The sequence below is a fragment of the Elaeis guineensis genome, chromosome 1, assembly GCF_000442705.2.
Source record: "Elaeis guineensis isolate ETL-2024a chromosome 1, EG11, whole genome shotgun sequence".
NCBI classification, from domain to species: Eukaryota; Viridiplantae; Streptophyta; class Magnoliopsida; order Arecales; family Arecaceae; genus Elaeis; species Elaeis guineensis.
In genome coordinates, this window is record NC_025993.2 from 161,332,570 (window position 1) to 161,355,149 (window position 22,580).

General features: G+C 37.6%; 1 protein-coding gene across 2 annotated transcripts in view; it reads left to right on the forward strand.

Moving 5' to 3' along the window:
* The window catches only part of LOC105039426 (cinnamoyl-CoA reductase 1), a 53,156-nt gene extending 39,096 nt beyond the window's left edge, over nt 1–14,060 (forward strand). Inside the window, exons 1-6 of one of the 2 annotated variants that reach the window (XM_010915559.4) lie at nt 7,903–8,185; nt 9,019–9,188; nt 9,643–9,828; nt 12,191–12,353; nt 13,433–13,622; nt 13,760–14,060. In XM_010915559.4, coding sequence (XP_010913861.1) covers nt 8,017–8,185; nt 9,019–9,188; nt 9,643–9,828; nt 12,191–12,353; nt 13,433–13,622; nt 13,760–13,898 — 1,017 coding nt within the window. In that variant the 5' untranslated portion in view covers nt 7,903–8,016 and the 3' untranslated portion in view covers nt 13,899–14,060. Of the gene's footprint in view, nt 1–7,902; nt 8,186–9,018; nt 9,189–9,642; nt 9,829–12,190; nt 12,354–13,432; nt 13,623–13,759 lie in introns of those variants that run through there. The other variant, XM_073246187.1, reaches the window with a different exon arrangement.
* The last annotated feature ends 8,520 nt before the right edge of the window (nt 14,061–22,580 follow it).

Sequence of the window (22,580 nt, forward strand, 5' to 3'; positions counted from 1 at the left end):
TTTGGTCGCGAACAAGTTTTAAGGACTAAGCGACAAATCCTCCTTTGTCGAGTCTAAATAGTCCTAAGGACTTCACCACAACACAGGAGTTCATTAGAAGATGAAACATTTGTGATGAAAAATATCAAAATAATTTTTATTTATTTATAATTCATGTACTAATATAAAAGGAGCACAACCGTCAACAGGCTGACGATTGGCTTGGGACACTCCCAACAATCACCCCAAACAAGTGGCCAAGTTGAGGTGTCCAACAGGGAGATCAAGCATATTCTTGAAAAAATGGTAAGACCCGATAGAAAAGACTGGTCAGACGCTTAGATGATACATTATAGGCTTACCGTATACTTTTAAAACACCCATAGGAATGTCTCCTTATCGACTTGTATTCGATAAAGCTTGTCATCTACCGGTGGAATTGGAATATCGTGCATTTTGGGCCATACGGTAATTTAACTTTGATATGAAAAATATGGATTCCAATAGGAGACTTCAACTAAATGAACTTGAAGAGCTACGCAATGAAGCGTACGAGAGAGTGTCAGAATTTTAAGGCTCGAACTAAAGCGTACCACGATAAATTCATTGCATAAAAAAGTTCGAGCCCAATCAAAAAGTTTGGCTCTTCAATTCTAGGTTGCGATTTTTTTCTGGTAAACTTCGTTCATGTTGGAACGGACTTTCATTAACTCAAGTATTTTTCTATAGAGTCGTAGAACTCAGAGATCCTAAACAAGAGAACACCTTTAAAGTAAACGGTCAACGATTGAAACTTTACATAAATGGAATTAGCGATGGAGAATTAATTGAATCTGTTGATCTAATGGATCTAGTACCGCCATGATACTCAGTTCAGTCTGGCTGAAGACTTTAAACTTAGCGCTCCTGGGAGGCAACCCAGTTTATACATTTTTTTTAATTATCTAGCTTCTTTTCTTTTCATAGAAAAATCCAAGAAAGGCAATCACCAAGTTGGGGGAGCATCTCATCCAAAGCCCAGACGGAGTCATGAACTAATCACGCCCACAAAGGAAGAATCCCCCACCTAACAATGAACGAGCACATCATATCAGGTGGTATCTTTCCTTGTAATTTCTTTCTCTATTCTACTTTGTTATTTTCTTCATCCATTGGGGCAATGGAAATAAAGTTGGGGGAGAGAATAATTAAATTAATCAAGTCCTCAAGTATGACTATAATCAGTTTTGTGTACCAAATTTGTCTTAATTTGAAGTAAATCAGGTGTTCTAATTGATGAATGATTACAGTTTAGATAATTTTAGAGATATTGAGGGATAAATTATTAAAGAAACTCAATAAATGATAGGGTTTAGATCAGAATAATTTTGGAGTGATTCTAAAACCTCTTCTTATGATCTCAATGAAAATCCTGCTTCATGAGAGTTGAGTGGAAAGGTCGAAGTATACAAAATTCCTCTTAGTATTTGCTTCATATTAAAAAAAAAAAAAAAAGAAAGTTTTAGCATTGTTCATGAGTAACCGGGCCCTTCGTCTAATAAGCATTGTGGTTCGCGTCAAAAGATGAGGATGCAAGAAATGGATATAAAATTATATCTTTTTTTGGACTCAAGTCAGTAAGCCCGAGGGGTATTCTACACCTAATGTCTAAGCCAACTGGTTTGGGAGTCATGGCTGAAAACTTGCTACAAGGGTCGCAAGAAAATTTTTTTTTTTTAAAAAAAAAGAGATAGAAGATATAAAGGGGACTGAATTATAAAAAAGACATAGACTCAACTCACATCAAGTTAGAGAATTTAAAGAATAGAGTTGAGAGTCGGTAAAAGAAATCTCTAAGAATTTTTATGGACTTCACTCAACCACTGAATGGTAAAATTAATAATCCAATGAAATACTTCTTTGATTGTCTAGTCGGGTATCAATGACTTAGAACTACCTAATATAACTTTAATTCAAAGACAAGTCGGTACCCATTACTGATTTTTCTATTTTACTCGAGAACGAGCAAAAGCTAAGCTGGGAGGTGTGATAAACATGAAAATTATATATTAGAGACCTTAAATATCATGAATTAAATTAATTAGTTGAGAATTGATGCTATTTTACAGAAAATTAATGAAGATCCAAATATGTCCAAATAGTCAAACTCAATACCAAAGCTCCGCCAAAGTAACATAGGTGCATGCCGTTCAAGGCTTGAAGCTAGCTTCAGTGAAAACCATAACATTAATGAGAAAGCCCATGGTATATTTATGCTTAAGGAGGAGTAAAGTGAGTGTGTGAGCTAGTTCCAAACAAAGCATTTAATTGGCTTCTAGTTTTTCTCCACGTGGTCCATGCTGTACCAACAAAAGCTATATGGCTTCTTCACACGAAAATATTTGGACACTGATCGGACACTGCAAGCATTCAAATAAATATGGAGAAAGGGAGCCGTGCAATGCATAAACTCACGCAGAACGCAAAACGGACATACCTGGAATGCGAAACCAACGCGCGAACTGCAGAACAGATGCGAGAATGCAGTGTGAAAGTTTTGACGCGATACGGATGCGGCTTGGATTTTTATTTAAAGAGAAACCATAGGAACGAAAAGGGGGGGACATGCTAGACACCGCCATTCTTCATCTCTTCTCCCATCATTCTCATTTCATATTTTATCTAGCCTAACCCTCCAAACATCCAAAAGCTTTCACCATCCATCACATACGAGCACCCCCACCCCTCTTCCATCTCTAACCTTCCAAACAATCCATCTGCTCAACCCCAGGATGTCAGTGCGCAAGAGTTCCATGGAAGGCTAGACTCCTCCAACTCGAAAAGACGATGAAGCCTGCAACACAGATTTATTTTCTTTATCTTGTATTTATTCTCTATGCAATGAAATAAAGAATTATTTTATGCTTCATGCTCATTTGATATTCTTTCTTATTTCTTTAGAGGTTTGGATTCGGCGTGTATGACTTATACTTTTCACAGACATGCCGTGATCTACAGATACGGTACACGCTAAGAAAGATAGATCATTACATTCAAGTTCGAGTTTCTAACTGGTAGTTGAGTTAAGGTAATCTATACTCTGGACGGACGAGCCATAATCCAAGGATACGGTTCGTACCTATCCGAGATAAATTATGCTGCTTCTTAATTACAAATCTCATCATTGCGACATAAAAGTAAAAGAAAATAGAATTTGTTTTACATGATAGATTCTGAATTTTCGAGGTTTCTTTCCTATTCAATTTTTTTTTGTAAATTAAACTTAAATTATTATTTTTTTAATAATTAATTAAAATCAATCTTCTCTTTCTTTTATTAATTATAAATAATTGTCTAAGATCCCTGTGAAATGATTCTGATTCACTCTAGCTACGTAGTAAATTAGAATTAGATTTATTTTTAATGCCCTGACGACACGCATCACCTAATAATTTCTCCCTTATCAGGACATGGCTCTTATGGGCATTGCTTTGTGGGGGAAGCCTCAGAATAGGTTGGCATTTAATGGTCCTATATCTCCTTCTCAAGGCAACATTTGGTAGGCTTTAGCCATGGCAAAAGTTTATTATCATCCCTAGCCTTCCAAGCCAGTGGCCGACGGGGTCTCATGGACACCTCTTATGGTTAAACTTAATTTGATATGTCTTTTCTTTCAAGATATATTTGGTTCACAATTAGAAATAAAATTGAAATGGATTGGAATAAGAATCAGAATAACCATATTCTCAAATATATTTGGTTTGTGATTGGAATTGAAATTGAAATAGAATTTGAATTTTTAAAAGAGTCAGAATTAGATTTTTAAAAATTAATGCATTCTCATTTCCTCTTAGAATTGGAATGAGAATGAGACTTTTCCGGCTAAATAGTTGGAATGACGGTCATCAATTCTCATTCTCATTCTAGGATCTAATTCTCCATAACCAAATATGTCCTTAGTTGATAGGATGGCAGGGAATTGGAATTGTTACTTGTGATCCTGATGGACACCCACATTTTGCTCTAGTACATGCAGCATCGGCTTTAATAGCAGAAGCAACAGCACTAAGGAATGCCATGATGATGGAAGTGCAAGACACTTAGGGAGAGTTTTATGGATAGTTTCGAGTATTGTATAGATGCCAGTCTTCTAAACAAAGACCATTAGTCAACTATATGTTTGGCAGTTTTGTTTATTTTTTTAATTTTTAGATGTTCTCAAGGGCATATTTCATGGTACTGCCTTGAGAACTATTGAAATTATGTCAGTGTTCATCTTACTTATACCCAATTGTTATTTAGGGGATGGATAATATAATATTTACTTATAATAAATATCTATTGATAAGTAATCGTTATAGATCCATCATCCTCTTGCACCAGCTATAGGAGTAAATAACAATCATTATTTGATACAAAATATATTATTAATTTGGTATCTAAAAACAAAAAATAGTGATAATACTTTTAAAATCACCTTTCATTTGATGAAAATATCATTTCTCAAATAATAACTTTTTAAAGAAAAATTGATGAACTTTAAAAAAATATTTAGTAAAAAAATGATGCAAGTGAAAATATTAATTGCTATTGACATCAAAGCCAACTATAAACACTAAATAATATTTTATGGGATATTTATTTAATTTTTAACAAATAAATTCATGTATCAAGGTGGAAGGTTTTAAGATTTTCTAAGCTTATGTAAAGTAAAAGCTTTTTTCGATAATCTAGTCATTTTAGATATGTCTAACAGATTATTCAAAATAAACTATCATATTATATGAATCGTTCAAAATAAAGCATTATATTAATAGTGTCATGAATGTAATTTAAAATAAAAATCTCAAATTTATTTATTGTTTAAAATAAAGAATTATGTTAATAATATTATTAATATGATTATCCACGTGCTACACGAAGGCACCAGAAAAAATTGAGATTCTATCTAAATTTATTTATTTACTACTTCTTTTACTTTAAAATTACACATGATCATGATCATCAACTAAGTGAACCCACACTCCTAAGTTTTTTCCCATCTTTTGATTTACCACATAAGAACTCTCGAGCCTTTTCCCAATGTGATTTTTCTCAAGTTCGATATCGTCTGATTATGATCAGACTGACAAAACTATATCTATTATCAAATTTTCACCATTAAATCGAGGTTGTTGGAAAAGTCTCACAGTCTTTAATTGAGAATAAATTTAAAAAGAGTCCAAAAAGCCTTCTTCGCAAGTATTTTTTATATTAAAAATCATTTAAAATAATTAATAATATTTCTTCCTTCGTCGTAGATTTAAAGCAGCACAAATGTTCATGCTAAAGTTGTCTTGTGCTAAAGCTGCTTCAATTATGGAGCCCTCTTTCTACCATGTTTATGAATAGTATATCTGTATATATGAAATTTTTTCCTGGAAACATATTTAATACATGTAAATGCAAATGTGATATGACCCTTTGCCATATTTATAAATAGTACATCTACTACATATGCATGAAAATATTTTTTAGATATATATTTAATAAATAGTTCTTTAATTTAATGTAGAAATATTTTGGCTTTAATGGCATATATGCAAATGTGATATTATGGGAATAATCACGGCTCTTTATCTTTCTTATGTTTTTACAAATTCCTCTTTCTTTCCCCTCCCCTCTCCTCCTCCTTTAGTTGATCGCCTCCAAAATTCTAATATAGGAAAAAAAATTTAATTTCTAATCTTTAGATTCTCTTACGAACCATTGGTAAGATGTACTTGCATCGATTGCTTTACTAGTCGATTTTTTATCGGGATCTGACAAGGCTGCCTCCCATCATCGCCTTCTCCTATAAGAGATGGGAATGTGGCCATTAAAAATATCTTCACGATCAAGTCCTGTATGCTAATATATCTCTGTTTCATTTGGAGCTCGAAAATATTGCTGCCATTGGTGGTAGTAGTGACCCGATAGAGGAAGATCCTTTCAACGAGTAGCATCGTTGGTTTGGCCATCAGAAGAATTGGGAGGTGTGAGAGAACAGGATCATGGGAGAAGAGGAAGGAAAGATAGGGATGTTTAAAAATGATTAAAGAAAAAATAGAAAGAAACGAAGATAATATTTGGTGATCCAAGTGGAATCATCGTGGTGATCTAAATCCTATGATGATCTAATCACCAGTGATCTAAGATCATGACATATGGTAGGCCATGATTCAGTGATTAAAGATCCTCGGATATCCACGAACAATATATTTGGTATTCTATGAAAATTAAAATCAATAATTATATAATACCAAAATTATCCATAATATATTTCATAAAAAATATATTTATTAATCATATATAATATGTTATCAATAAAATATTATTATATTTATTAATATATTAATAATTAATAAATTTTATAAAAATATATTTACTAGTACTATAAATTATTAATCATATAAAAATATATTAACTATTATTATAGAATTAATATTTTTATTTACACTTATAATATATTATTTATTAATATGAATATTTATATTGATTAGAAAAAAAGGTAAATAGAAGTAATATATTAAATATTTTTTGTTATATAAATATAAAATATAATAAGATATTTTTACTCTAATTTAAAGTTATTATAATCTTAATATGATAAATAATATGACTAATAACATATTATAATATTATATATAATATCAAATATAATATAATATCGTACATACAATATTAATATAATATATTAATGATATATTGATGTACTATTTTTTTGTTAGATCAAGAGATATTTTTGTCTTTATATTTTAATCTAAAATTATTACTTGAGGATGATCTTGGATTTTTGATCTCAAGGATGAGTATCTCATTACTGGATTGGAAGAATTTGAGAAGTGAAAGTAATTTGAAATCACTGTCATATACAATCATCATAGTGATGCAACCAAATATGATGATCTTATCATCTCCATCCACATCATCCTTTATTTTGGATGAATCATCCATACCAAATGCCCCCAAACGGTTTAAGAGAAGGCTTCATGTAATCTGGGCTACTAGATTTTCATAAGATATGTCCGAGTTTGATAATATTCACTACTTGAGTTTGATATTTTTTATTATTATATATTTATTAATAAAATATATATTATATTTAAAATAAAATATATAATTAATAAAAAATATTACTTGAGGTTGATATATTTTTTAAATCAAAAAAAAAATCCTGCATATTGTAATTTTTGTGGGTTATACACTAGTATATATTAAAATAGGGGCTCTCTTTGGTAGAGCCAAAGCCTCCATCAGCCACATTTTTTTGTTAAACCAGAAATCTCTTGATTGCATAATTAATGGTATTTAAGATGGTTTTTATTTGATGGTTAATCTTTTAATTGCATAATTAATAGCATTAAAGACAGTTTTCATTGAATGGTTTCTAACAAGGAAAGAATGGGAGGGAGAGAAATGGATCCATCTTAAATAGTATAAAATAATTATTAAATTTTTAAAATTATTTTTTATTAATATTAATTAATAATATTATATATATATATATATATAAATTGAAAAAAAATATGTAAACAAGTTAAATTATTCACGTAAGTACCTGCTTATTGTATGAATGCCACGTAGATCAAAAAAATCAATAAAATATTATTAAATTAAATAAAAAATATTATAATATTAAATGATTGAAGTGAAATTTATATATACGAATCAAATGATATGATAAAAATATAATATTATTTTTTTATAATTAAAATTAATTTATATATATAATAGATAATATATATTGATATCTGAAATTTAGATAAATATTATTTTATTATATTAATTTATTAATTTTAAATTAATTATTTTTAAAAATAATCAATGACACAATCTAGAATCCGCGCACAAAGTGCGGACTCAAAACCAGTTATTTATTGGAAGATAGGCTTTTATTAGTGGGATGACAGAAGCCGTTGCGTCAGAGAGCATGGAGCTTCCTGATGTCGTCCTCTTGGGTCTCCCGATCCCGCTCGGCGCTTTACTTAACCGCTATACAACTACCCAGAGAGAACCGAGGCAACCACGGCGTCACTAATGATAAATTCTTCTCTTGTGGGAGAGAGAGAGCAGGAGAGAGGAATGGAGAAGCTTGGAGAGAAGAGGAGGGTATGCGTGACCGGAGCGGGAGGGTTCATAGCCTCATGGCTGGTGAAGGTACTTCTCAAAAAGGGCTTCATACTTCATGGAACCGTTAGAGATCCAAGTACTCCCTCCTTTCCCCTTCTTTGTGCTGTTTTCCTTGCTTTCTTCCATCTTTGCGGACTTTGGTGCTGTTTTTCTTGGCTCTTATCATTCTTTTCTGTGGTTTTGTTGGTTTTTTGTCGTGATGTCGTTCTTGGAATCCATTGAAACAGTAGAGCTAAGGGTATTTTTTGGTGGGTTCTTTCTTCTTCCCTAATTGGACTGTCGTTGGTACTCCGGTACCACGGGTATACGCCTTTTCCTGCATTATCATGTACAAAAAGATCGAATTTTGGCATGTGAGTCTTCTTTTTTTTTTTTTTTTTTGTTCAAAATTAAACCAAAGGCAATTATTTTTTTAACCTATATCGGAACTTTAGGTAATCTTACAGTCCAAGTTATTTAGACTTTTATTAGTATATTCGCGCGAGCATACAAGGATTTGAGACCAATTGTTAACAGACATGAGAAATTTCTGAATTGGCCATATCATTCGCTGCATCTATTTGGAAGCGAAAGGCCAAAGTTAACGTCTTGGATGAGATTGTGTTAATGCTTGCATGTGAGTTTATTGATGATTATTTTGCTTAATGTAGCTGATTTCTTGACTATTTCGTTGTTTTCTTGAATTAGAACTCAACCTTAGAAATGTCCTCTTTAAAACCCGTGGCTTTCAGATCTTAGGGATCCTACTGCACGTAGAAACTGAGCTTTTGATTCGTGATTTTTCAGTGGCTGGAAGATTGAATCTTTATTCTTATCTCTGTAGTTTTGAATGCAAGAACCAAAGTTTGCATCTTATCTCGTTTAATCTAATTCATAACGTGTTCTGAAACCTGCTAAATTTGGCATCAGGTGATGAAAAGAATGCTCATTTGAAGAAGTTGGAGAACGCCTCCGAAAACTTGCAACTCTTTAAGGCAGATTTGCTTGACTACCATGCTATAACATCAGCTATTGCTGGATGTGAAGGAGTATTCCACGTTGCTAGTCCTGTTCCTGCAGCCAAAGTGCCCAACCCAGAGGCAAGATTCCCAAGCAGCTCTTTTACCTTTTAGGATGCTTTGACATCATTAGGTACGAAATGCTCGAGAGTATATTGTGAGTAATCTTATATTTATTATGATCATGGCCTATGTTGTGTAAGTGTTGGATATCATGTACCTGTTTTTTGTTCATATGACAATAAGACAATGTTGGTGCACTTGTATGACTTGGTTACTCATCAAGGCTTACGATTAAATGGAAAAGGTTTAAAGGTATAGAAATATTAAATGATGAGGATTATGTTTTCTGTAGATTATGATCTCTTCTAATCAGCTGTCTTCCATGATATATAGATGCACCTGTAAGGGGAAGGCAATGATGTTTATATTTAGACCTTTTCATATGTTTGGCGTTCCTATGCCATCAGGAAAGAACTGGGCATGTAGTATGCATTCTTTTTCCCCATCTTATGCAAACGTTACTACTTTGCAGGTAGAAGTAATTACTCCTGCTGTAACAGGCACTCTAAATGTGCTCAAGGCATGCCGTGAGGCAAAAGTTAAACGAGTGGTTGTGGTGTCATCAGGTGCTGCCATCACGATGATTCCAAATTGGCCTGAGGACAAAATGAAGGATGAGAGTTGCTGGTCGGACAAGGAGTACTGCAGGATAACAGAGGTGATTGACATAAAACATATGTATATGCTACATCATCAAGATCTTGGAGTCGCATAAATTGCACTTTTTTGCAAGATCAGTTAGTGATATCAGAAGCTTACTGTTGTACGCTTGAATCACATTGGTTATTATGAACAGATCTCTTCATTTTTGGTCAATTTGTTGGCTTCTGGTTATTTCATATTTTCTTTCTTTTCTATTCGATTTTGAAGTCCATTTAAATTCTGTTGGCATGTAAGATGATATGGATTCCTGCTAACACATGAGATGAAATAGCTAGCTACCTTTCTAGGTGCAAAAGGCTATGTCATGTTGCAATAGGAGGCATTGAAGTGGCTTTTTTTTTTTCTAATGAGGAATGAAGGGAAAAGACCAAACAGAGTGCAAGTGTCCATCTAAGTCTACTACAAGACTCCTAATTTCTTTCTGTTTATTATGTACGAGTATGGGCCTCAATATGGGGATCAACCTTAAATGGCAATATTCTTTGAAAATTCGTATATTTCAGGTTATAGTCTGACATGGCTAGAACTCTGGAGGAAGTTGATTTGATTCTTAGTTTGGAATGATTTTAGCAGGAAGTTTCTTATGCCTATTTTCTTATCTGTCCCACTTTGTTTTTGTCGCAAGAGGGAGCTAATCTCAGTAAAATACATAGTACACTGTGTCCATATGCATAGTTTGATATATGAAGTATAAGTTTTCCATCATGAGGTGGTGGATGGCTTTCTTTTATGTATTACACCATCGGCTTCTTGCCTTTGATCGTGAAGCATTGTCGAGAGAGCATTTGGCCCCTTTGGATTTCTCCGACTCCGCACCGAGTCGAAAATTTGACTATCATATGGTATATGGAGATGATTGTTCAGAATGCATTGAGTCTGGATCATCTGAGTATCATATCATAAGTAGAAGGCACTCGGATGACAAGGAATGTCAAGTGCTTAGTTCATTGTCATGGCTCCATTTGAACGGTCATTGGGAGAGCGATTTCTCCTTCTACGGCCATGGAGTCTCCTAAAAATTTGACTAAGGAGTATTCACATGCCTCACTCGACCCGTTGATAGTATGATAAGTTGAAAAGCGTCTCAGAAATATGAAGCATGCTACCTGTTTATGTTATGAACATGAAAGATAGCAATTCACTAATGCATCACTAGATTTAAGAGAAAAAAGTGAGTTGGTTAAGGATATTTTTCCCCCCTTTTTGCCTTTGCAGTGAAAGATGGATTTAAGGATGCTTGTCTTTAAGTAGTTAAATTTGTAATTAACTTGTGAAGAACTCATGGTTCAAGAGTATAGAAAAACTCTAGAACCTTAAAAATTGCCACAAAATTCTCACGCACCTCAAAGTCCTAGACTGGTACAAAGTATGGAGCATTTAAGTAGTTCATAAGCTTCATCCCCATAGACACAAGCACATGTACATACCTATAGACAGTAGGTGCTTTGGACACAGGACAGTGAAATGACTAAAACTAGCAAAGACCAAAAAAATGAAGGGGTTTTTAGGTCATTCAACTTATACATTATTTGTAAATAAAAACTAATTACGAGGACTTAACTGATGTTTTATGCATGTCTAAGCAGAAGATGAGAAGAGCCATTACGAAGTTTAAGTGTTTCCTTCATTTAAACTCAGCTAACTTCGTTGGGCTTAAACTTCAGATTTCTCCAAAGTTTCTAACTTTTAATTCCTATATAGCTCCAAAGCTTAAGTCTTGACGTGATACAGCCCAGGAAGACCAGCAAAGGAAATCTGAGCTGTTCTGACTGCAATGGAATTAACAGTGTGTCATGTGCTCCATCTGAAGCTTTTGAAGTAGAAGCCTGTTCATTGTTGTGGAAGTACTTATGGCTCAATAAAGCAGACAAGTAGTTTTTTAGAAACAAGTGTGACATGTGATGGTTAGATGTTATTTTGTACTTGATGGAGCATTGACAGGGTATATCACTTTTACCTTTTTATCATGCTTTGACCTAGTATGTTCTCACAGACATAGCTGTAAGGCAACTTTCTTGCACATTAGCTCTCTACGATGATTTTAAAAGTTTGCCCATGTATTTAAGTTTTATCCATATGATCTTCTGGGTAAATGGATTGCAAGATTTATATGCTGCATACTCAACATGCCTGCTAGATGGCAGGTCTGCATCACACATGAAAGGTATGAAGTAAATCTGACCACATATTGTGCTTATATATCGAGTTTCATTCCCTTTATGTAATAGAACTTAATTTCCTTTGAATTGTTTAACTATTTGATGTAAATACTTTAGTTGTCTTACAAGGTAAATCAAAGTATTTTGTCTGTTGGCTCCCTAGAACTAAGTATAGTCTCCATTCCATAATGTTGCCAGAGCTGGTATTCCCTTTCAAAAACACTGGCAGAGAGTGAGGCACTGGAATATGCAGAGAAACATGGACTTGATGTTGTAACTGTCTGCCCATTTGTGGTTATTGGACCATTGTTGCAACCCACTGTGAATTCAAGCAGCTTGTTTCTCATCAATATTTTGACAGGTCTGTTTTTCCATTACACTACTAAATCATTTTGTTGCATATATCTGAAAGAATGTCATACATTGATCCCATGATGAACCAAGAACATGCAAGCCTTATTCCACCCTCTGATGTTCATACCATCCAGTGGTAGTGAAACTTTTGTCATTTACTGACACTACCATCATGCATTTGCTTTTCTTAGAGCTTGTCAAAGGACAAATCTTCAATAACAGCCATTTCTTATACTTTTAATCAAACATGTTCTCTTACCATTCTGCTTTTGGTCAAAACATCACTTTGTTTTGATTCGATCTGGTGCATGTCAATCCAAAAAGTTTGATGCTTACTGGACTCTCATCTTTTGTACAACCAGAAACTAATTTTCATTCCCTTAAGTTTGTAGTCTTAAAATTTTTTCATTCAATGTATTCTCTGATGAGTTCAAAACATGGACCAAGAGCCATGTTCTCTTCAATTCCACTGATAAAACTATGATGATGCTTGACATAATTAGTTCTTCTCACCCATCTCTACTTTTGCCTACATGCCTTTATGGCTGTTGAATCTCAGATTGCTATACCATTATTTCATCTGTTTCCACCAAAAATCTCATTTTGGTTTATTGATTGACATGGGTCAGAAAAGAACCAATTTAAATTATTCTGGGTTATTCATAGATAAATTCCCCTGTTCAACGGATCTCTTCCTCTTTGTATGCTATCTATGCGGGCATGTTCTAGAAGAACGAAGGAAACACCTCCAAAATAATAAAAAGAGAGGGAGAAGTTCGGTTATCACTTGCCAGCCTCCATTTATCACTATGACTAGCTTCAGTAAGCCAAGTGTAGAAAACCTGGTATTTTGATAAAAAAAAGAAAAAGAAAGGAACTAGGAACATTGGTCTTCTCTGTTCCTGCTGGTCCTCTGTGATCTTGCCACCTACATCAATCTTTGCTTGTAGCTTCCATGACTTCGACATCCGGTTTCAGGCTAGATACTATTTATCTACACGAGGAATGACTGACAAAGTGCTCAAGTATGCCGTTTATTAGATACTGGGTTTTGCTGTTCCACTATTTTTGTATACTTTTTTGCAGGAGTTCGTGAGTCTGTGGAGAACAAACGCTGGAGCTTTGTGGATGTCAGAGATGTGGTTGATGCACTGCTTCTGGTATATGAGAAGCCAGAAGCATCTGGACGCTACATTTGTGCATCTCACACGGTGAAACTTCGTGACCTGGTGGACATGCTTAAGAGCATGTATCCCAACTATAATTACTCTAAAACGTAAGCCTCCATTCCCAACTAATTACTTTTTTGTTTTTGGGGAAAAAGAATTGGCAAAACCCAATGCAAAATGCATTTAGGAATTACCAACTAGTTGTCTGTAGTAAGTTCTTTGATCTTGAATATTTTGATGGCAGTTTTGTTGAGGGAGTTGAAGGAAGCCTGGTGAGTTCAGAGAAGTTAAAGATGTTGGGATGGGAATGCAGGAGGCTTGAGGAGAGCCTTATCGATAGTGTTGAATGTTATCGAGATGCTGGTCTCTTGAGCAAGGATTGAATCACTCTAAATCAATAGCCTGGTGATGATTGAAAAGCAGTTGTGGGTGTCCATTCTCTCATGGTCCATTGAAAGCCGTTATCGCAATGTAAATGTTATGAAGAAGCCAGCTGCAAGCTTGTGGTATATGCTAGAAATAATGGTGTTTTTTTTTTTTTGGTATGCGTGCACGCACACGTCTCTTTGCAGTTTCTTCTTTGCTTCTCAAGAGCCTCAAAGATTGCAATTACTGTGCTAACCAGCTAACCAGTTGATTTGCCAGTCCAAAAATCCATTGGTAAGTTACGACTCTAGCTTACTCGAACCCACTACACTGCGAATGTTTTAGAAGTAGCAGAGATTTGGTTGATTTTCCTATCGTATGTGTAAAGTGACTGGATTTTTTTCCCCGTAAAATGCTCATCCAAACAGTCTTTATATGCTAGGCCTTCTAAGCTGCACTTTTTTTTTTTTTTAACAAAAAAAAAAAGTGAATTCCCTTCTTGTTTAGTAATCTCCTGTTATCGTGGGCATGCGCTTGCCTTGTTCCTCGTTTATTCTTGGTGAATTTAAGGGAGGAACATGGACCATCACTGTCAAGGATTTGAGTAGAACAACTTTTTGTTCATGGTGGCCTGAAGCTGTGTTCCTATATACCTATGATTTGGAGGAATGGTTGCAGATTCTTTAGCATTAAAAAATGTCTGCCTTGAGGACGAGTTGGGCTGAGGGGGCTTGTAGGAGGGGCTGTTTAAGTTGAGCTTGAAGGAGAAAATTTATAAACTTTAAGGCATAACACGATACAAAAACTATTTAATTCATATACTATAGACTTATTAAAATATAGGCTCCATACATCCAATTTTTTATCCTTTATCTAACTATTTTAAAATATAATATAATAATATAATAAATAGAAGGATTCAATAGTCAAATTAAAGAACTACAATGATGGCTGAGCAAAAACTTTCATCAAATATATAAATTGACATGGGGATATCTGTTTAAATAAGTATAATACTTATCTAATTCAGTTTGATAATATTTTTAAGCATCCGTTATATTTATATTAAATATTTATATTTATATAATTGATACTTAATATCAATAATTGTAAGATACTCCATTATCTATTACTTATATTCACTTGTTATTAAAGGGATGGATAATATGATATATACTTATAACAGATATCCTTAATAAGTGATCATTATTGGTCTGTCTTCCTCTTAGACCAGTTATAAAAGTAAATAACAATCATTATTTGCAGTAAAATACATTATTGATTTGGTTTCTAAATAATAATAATAATACTTTTAAAATCATCTTTGACTTGATAAAATATTATTTTTTAAATTATATAATTTTTTCAATAAAATTAATAAACTTTAAAAATATTGAGTAAAAAAAAAAAGATACATGTGAAAATTGATTGTTATTGACATCAAAACCAACTATTAGCACTAAATAATATTTTATAAGAGATTTGTTTATTAAGAGAGAAGGTGTTAAGATTTTATAAATTTATTAAAAGCAAAAGCTTTTTTTTTTTTTTTTGATGATATGGTTGCTTTAGATGTGTATAATAGATTATCCCAAATAAAAACCATGTTAATAAGAATCCTATTTATTATTTAAAATAAAGAACTGTATTAATATTTATAACAAAAAATTTGACTTTGTTTAGTATTTATAATAAAAAAATATCAATAATCTATTTATACGATTATCCGCGTGCTAAAAAAGGCATTGGCATATGTTAGGATTGCACCTTATTTATAATAATATAATAGATTGGAGGCTTCATGAAGATCCTTGATGTCGTCCACTTGGAACAAAAATCATATAGGTTGAGTCTAGTTTCATGAAAAATTTTTTTTATGCATCTTAAAGAGAAAACTTACAAGTTAAAATAAAGGTTAGATTTTTTTTTATTAACGGAGTCTGTTAGTTTCATAACTGAAATAATAAAAAAAAATGGATGCCTAAAAGAGATCCTTCGTGACTATCTATATTCTCTTTTTTTCTCATCAAGTCTCTCCATCCATTACTTCCTCATCAAGCCATTTCTCCTATGGTCTTCCTTCCAAGTCTCTTTCTCCTCTTCCAAACCCCACGTGCTATCTCTTATATCCATGAGATTTTTCTCAAATTCTTTTTTTCTTTGCTAAATCTTTCTTCTTTTCTAAATTTTATTTATCTAAAAATTCATAAAAACTACGTATCATTTTATCTAGAGGTATATATTTTGCTAGATATGTATCAATTGATCATATTAGTGAATATTAAGTTCGATAAACTATATATCAATTTATCTATAGATGTATATTAGATCCTTATTGGGTGTATATCAAAAAAACTTATAATATATATCAGTAAGTCATCTAATGTGTATCATTTAGTCATATACTATGTACTGATGAGTATTATATTTTGAAAACTGTATATCACTTTATCTAAATGTATGTATTGAGACATGAATGAATATTTTACTAGGTATGTATTAACTGATTGTTAGGATTTGACGCCTCGAGATTCAGCCCATATTGAGTCCACAGCAAGGCTCGCGGCGAAAAACGGAGTCCAACGAGATCAAGATCACCTGAAACGGAGCTCGGATGGAGGAGATACGAGCTTTTGAAGTCGGCACGAGATTCGAGGCGGTGGAGGACCGCCGGCGGGCGGCAGCGGTGCGGCCGCAGGCGGCGGCGCGCGGGACGCGCGACCCAGGCCCGCGGCCCAAGCAGGTGCACGGCCCAATCTGGTGCGTGGTCCAAGCGGGCGCGCGGCCTAGCCGGGTGCGCGGCCCAGGTGCGCGCACAGGTGCGGCCCAGGCCCGCGTGCGGGCCGGCCCAGGCCCAGCGGCCTGCTGGCCCCTTTGCCCCAGTCCACCGTGGACCGGGTGGTCCACGGCGGGGCCTGTGGACCACATGGGCATTTTCCACGCGTTTCTCACAGTCCACGATACTATTTCGTAGACCGGAGCGCGATCGGAGGGCCCAAGTGATTTCCGGTGATGATCCGACGGTTCAGGAGGTTGATTTGGCTTGTTTAGGAGTCTTAAACCTAATCTAATTAGGTTTAAACCCTATTTAACCCTTTAAAAGGGTCCTGTGACGAATAGAGGAAGCAGGTGGTTCGGATTTGCACCGTACGAAGCCCGTACGAATCCGAGAAGAGAGAGAGGCGAGAGTGCTGAGAGAGAAGGAGCAGGAGGCTCCTGGACAGCGGTCGCCAGGCACTTCAGGGGTTCAGGGGGGTCATCAAGAGACAGAGAGCTTTTGTGAAGGGAACTTCTAGTGAGAGAGAATTGGGTGTACAAGGGTTGAGGATGGGGTCTCCTCTTGTAAAATTTCTTTTTCATAGTGAAGTTTGCATGCCCCGTGGAGGCGAGCCCTTTTGTGGCTGATCCACGTATTTTGATTGTTTTTCTTTTGTTTTGTTTCTTCTTTCTTCCTGTTGCATCGCGTGGTACTGAAAAGATCTTAGGAAGTGGTGTCCTGGCCAGACATCCATCCAACAAGTGGTATCAGAGCAAGGTGATACAAGGACGCAGATTGCAGTGGTGGTGAGCAAAATTGAAGATGGAGAAAACAGGAACAATCAAGATAGAGATCAACAAGTTCGATGGTAAGAGCAATTTCTCTTTGTGGCAGGCAAGGGTGAAGGACGTGCTCATCCAACAGGGGTTGATCGATGCTCTCTTGTGCGATGAGAAGCCGACCACCATGGAGGTGCAGGATTAGAAACGGCTACAGATGCAGGCGGTGAGTACCATCCGCATGTACCTGACGGATGAGGTGGTGATCCATGTGCTGAGCGAGACTTCTCCGACGGTGCTGTGGTCGAAGCTCGAGAAGTTGTACATGGCGAAGTCTCTCACCAACACACTTTTCCTCTGGAGGCAGTTCTACCAACTGCGGATGACTGAGGGACAGAGCATGCAGAAGCATTTGAACCATTTCCAGAAGATCCTCATCGACCTCCTCAACGTTGGCGAGAACATTGAGGAGAAGACCAGGGCGCTGGTTTTGCTGGTGTCGCTTCCTCCTTCGTACGAGTCCTTGGTGACTGCTCTTCTAGTGGGGAAGAGCACTATCAAGATGAACGAGGTCACCGCGGCGATACTCCAAAATGAGGTTCTCAGGAGGGAGAACCCAGCTTCGAGCTCAGGTGGCGGTAGCTCAGCTTTGGTGGCTTCTGGAGGAGCAGGAGGTAGTAGACGAAGCGACAGGAGATCGCAATGAGGACGGTCCAAGTCCAGGAGGGACTTGAGCAAAATCAGGTGTTACCGGTGTGAGGAGTTGGGGCATCTAGCCAGAGATTGCCCTCAACTGAAAAATCGAACGGTGGCTGCTGTAGCGACGGCCGGCAGCGATTTAGATGAAGATGTCCTGGAGATATCTGACGAGGTATCTACTTCTTTTCAGCAGTGGATATTAGATTCTGCCTGCCCCTATCATGTGTGTTGCAGAGAGGAGCAGTTTGATTTCCTAGAGAACAGTGAGGGCACTGTATATCTGCCGGATGGATCGAGCTGTGCGATCAGAGGCATTGGGACGGTCAGCTAGAGGATACATGACGGTGCAGTGAGGAGATTGGGAGAGGTCCGATACATACCCGATTTCAGACGGAATCTTATCTCACTTAGCAGACTGGATTCGAGAGGCTACAGGATGGTAGCTGGTGGAGGAATCCTGAGGGTGCTAGCGGTGATAGGATTGTGCTGGAGGGGAAGAAAAGGAGCAGAGGACATTATTACCTGGCAGGGAGCCCAGTGCGAGGTGGAGCTTCGAGAGCCAGGTGGAGCCCAGAATGAGGTGGAGCTCCAGGAGGTGGATTGGGCACGAGACAGGAGACTCGGGAGGATGAGAGGCGACGTCGCAAGGTGAGATTCCTATTGCCGCAGGATGATGCCCCGAGCAGGTCTCAAGTCAGGAGGAGCACAGCATACGACGGAGATGGGATCGAGCAGCCTGGCTCGACTTCCATGTTTGCCCATCCATGATCAGCAGGCGATTGCCCCAGGGCATGGAGGCGAGGAGATCTAGATCTCTCGGAGTTTGGAAGAGGCCGAATATCGAGTCGAGGTGGAGATTGTTAAGATTTGACACCTCGAGATTCAGCCCACATTGAGCCCACAACAAAGTTCGCGATGAAAAACGGAGTCCAACGAGACCAAGATCACCTGAAACGGAGCTCGGATGGAGGAGATACGAGCTTTTGAAGTTGACACGAGATTCGAGGCGGTGGAGGACCGCCGGCGGCGGGTGGCAGCGGCGCGGCCTCAGGCGGCGGCGCGCGGGATGCGTGACCCAGGCCCGCGCGGGACGCGCGACCCAGGCCCGTGGCCCAGGCGGGCACGCGGCCCAGGCGGGCGTGCGGCCCAGCCGGGCGCGCAGGCCCATGCGCAGGCGCGGCCTAGGCCCACGCGCGCGGGTCGACCCAGGCCCAGCGGCCTGCTGGCCCCTTTGCCCTGGTCCACCGTGGACCGGGCGGTCCACGATGGGGCCTGTGGACCGCGTGGGTGTTTCCCACGCATTTCTCGCTGTCCACGGCACTATTTCGTGGACCGGAGCGCGATCGGAGGGCCCAGGTGATTTTCGGTGACAATCCGACGGTTCAGGAGATTGATTTGGCTTGTTTAGGAGTCTTAAACCTAATCTAATTAGGTTTAAACCCTGTTTAACCCTTTAAAAGGGTCCTGTGACGAACAGAGGAAGCAGATGGTTCGGATTTGCACCGTACGAAGATCGTACGAACCCGAGAAGAGAGAGAGAGGCGGGAGTGCTGAGAGAGAAGGAGCAGGAGGCTCTTGGACAGTGGTCGCCAGGCACTTCAGGGGTTCAGGGGGATCTTCAAGAGAGAGAGAGCTTTTGTGAAGGGAATTTCTAGTGAGAGAGAATTGGGTGTACAAGGGTTGAAGGTGAGGTCTCCTCTTGTAAAATTTCTTTTTCATAGTGAAGTTTGCATGCTCCGTGGAGGTGAGCCATTTTGTGGCTGATACACGTATTTTGATTATTTTTTTTTATTTTGTTTCTTCTTTCTTCCTGCTGCATCGCGTGGTACTGAAAAGATCTTGGGAGGTGGTGTCCTGGCCAGACATCCACCCAACATGATTATATACTGTATATTAATGAATGCTAAACTATGTATCTATTTAGTTATGAATGTGTACTATTGAATCGTTGCTAAATGTGTATCAAAAAAGCTTACAGTATGTATCATCTGGCCATATACTGTATATTGATGAACTCTATATTTCAAAAATTATATATTGATTTATAAGTATGTATTGACTTATTTGATAATTAATTTATTTAGTATGTATCATATGGTCATATAGTATGTACTGTTAAAAAATATGTGCTGAAAATGAGAAAGAAAGAGAATGTCTTAATCACAAGACTCATAATTTTGTTAGTAGAAAAAAAATTTAATATCATATGGTCATATAGTATGTATCATTAAAAATATATGTTAAAAATAAAAAAATATATATTTTAATCATCAGACTAATAATTTCTTTAGTAGAAATTTTTTTTAACTTTTTAGCTTATCTTTTAAGATTGGTGTTAAAAAAAATGTGGTAGACCACGAAGCCGTCCCATATGATTTTTATCATGTCCGCCCCATACGATTTTTCTTTGTCCACATGAGTCTCTAGTTCGAGAAATTATTGCAGACTAGGTTCAAGTGGACCAAAGCAAATACTGGAGCGTATGGATGGTGGATAATGCGCAATCGAGAATTGATGAAATAGAAGGGGTACTACCCACCCTAGGATGAGGATCTTTCTTTGTAAACTAGCCTGGAACCAGCTTCCTACTCGGGCTCTTCTTAGAGATAGAGGCATGGAGGTTCCGACCTCCTGTCCGATTTGTGGGTTGGAGGATGAGACTGCGGAGCATGCTGTCCTGTGCTATGCTAGGGTGAGGCTCATTTGGATGCAAGCGGGCAGTTCTCCTTGGGAGGCAAGCATTGGTTCCTGGCTGGATTCCTTCCTTGGCTTCATTCGTTAGAGTATGAGTGATGGATCGCTTGTTGTTACTGGGCGGATAGCTTATATTGCTTACCAGATCTGACTGTCTAGGAATAGTCTTATCTTTGATGGTGATGTGATTCCTACTCGTCGAGTCTTGAACATAGCTACTTGTCTTGCTCAGAAGTATTGTCAGTTTGATACTGCCATTTCGATTCCTGGTACCCCCGATCTTTGGAGCTCCCTGGCTGTCCCTATAGTGACCCGCAGGATTCTTTCTATCTCTTGGGAGCTCCCACCATCAGAGTTTGTCAAGGTTAACTTCGATGGCAGCATAAGAAACAGAAGAGATGGAGCTGGCTTTGTTATCTGCAATTTTGATGGTAGATTTTTAGCAGCTGGTGGCTTCCACCTCTTTGAGCCTTCTGTCTCTAGTGTAGAGCTTCATGCTACCTAGGCTGGGGTCACTTTTGCCAGACAGTAGCTTCATGTGGAGCGAATTTTTTTTTAGGGTGACTCTGCCACTATTATTGCTAGCTTCAGGGGGGTGCTAGGCAGCCCAGAGGTCATCTTTTTCTCTGGGATGTCTGGACCTCTCTTCACCATGCTGCTGCAATCAAAGTCCAGCATGTTTACTGAGAGGCTAATACTACAGCAGACTGGATGGTAGCTTTTGTTGCTAACCACTCTGATGATTGAATTTGAAGACAGAGTAGGAACTGCCCGCTAGCCTTGCGAGATTTTTGTATCTTGATCTATTGGGCTATTCTCGCACTAGACTGGTGTGACCTCCATTTATACCAAAATATATATATAAGGGGTACTGTGACGTGTTATCCACTGTGAGATTTGGCATGGTTCATTGGACTTGGTGCTAGTAATAATCAATGTTTTCATAACTGGATCGGACCGATCGGGTCGATCGATCAGATCGGGGACCGATTTAATCCCGGAGCGCAACTTGGGTGGACCCGATTGATCTTCAACCCATAAAAAGTCGGTTAAAATCGGTGAACCGATTGGCCCATGATGAATAGGTCGGGCGACGGTTAATCATCTGCGGAAAAAAATTGTCAAGGGTATTCTGGATCAGTCCCGACTCTTCATCTTCGACATCTTCAGGGTCTACCACACCCATCCAAACCCACCACCTCTCCTCCCCGAGCCTTAGATCCTCTATCAAAACCACCTTCTCACCTTCCTCTCTCTCCATCTCAGAGAGGCGAACTTGTGGGAGAATTGGAGAAAGAATCCAAGCTCGCAAGAGCCCTCTTCTCAGAGTCTCTACAGTAAGCCCCCAGTCTACCCCTTCTTCGATAGAAATCATTTCGACTTGCTCGAAAATCTCCTCCAAGATGAAGGCTTTGGTGTACGACAAGGAGCCACCAACATCTTGTGGTTCGACGAGGGTGTCTCAATCCTCGAGGTGAAGGAAGATCAAGTCCTCGTCAAGGTGGTAGCTACCACTCTCAACTCGATGGATTTCAAGAAGAGGCAGGGAAATTCAAAGCAACTACTTCTCCTCTTCCGGTGAATTTCACTTTTTATCTTTCAATTTTTGTCTCTCTTTACTCTGGGTCAGTTTTGTTTTCCTCTTTTCGGATTCTTGTTCACGGGTTTATGGCTCTAAATGCTTTATTCTTCCTATATGCAAAGAGTACTTCTTTATCAAACTCTATTTTTTATAAGAAGTATAGAAATCGGGTCAGATATCAACATCC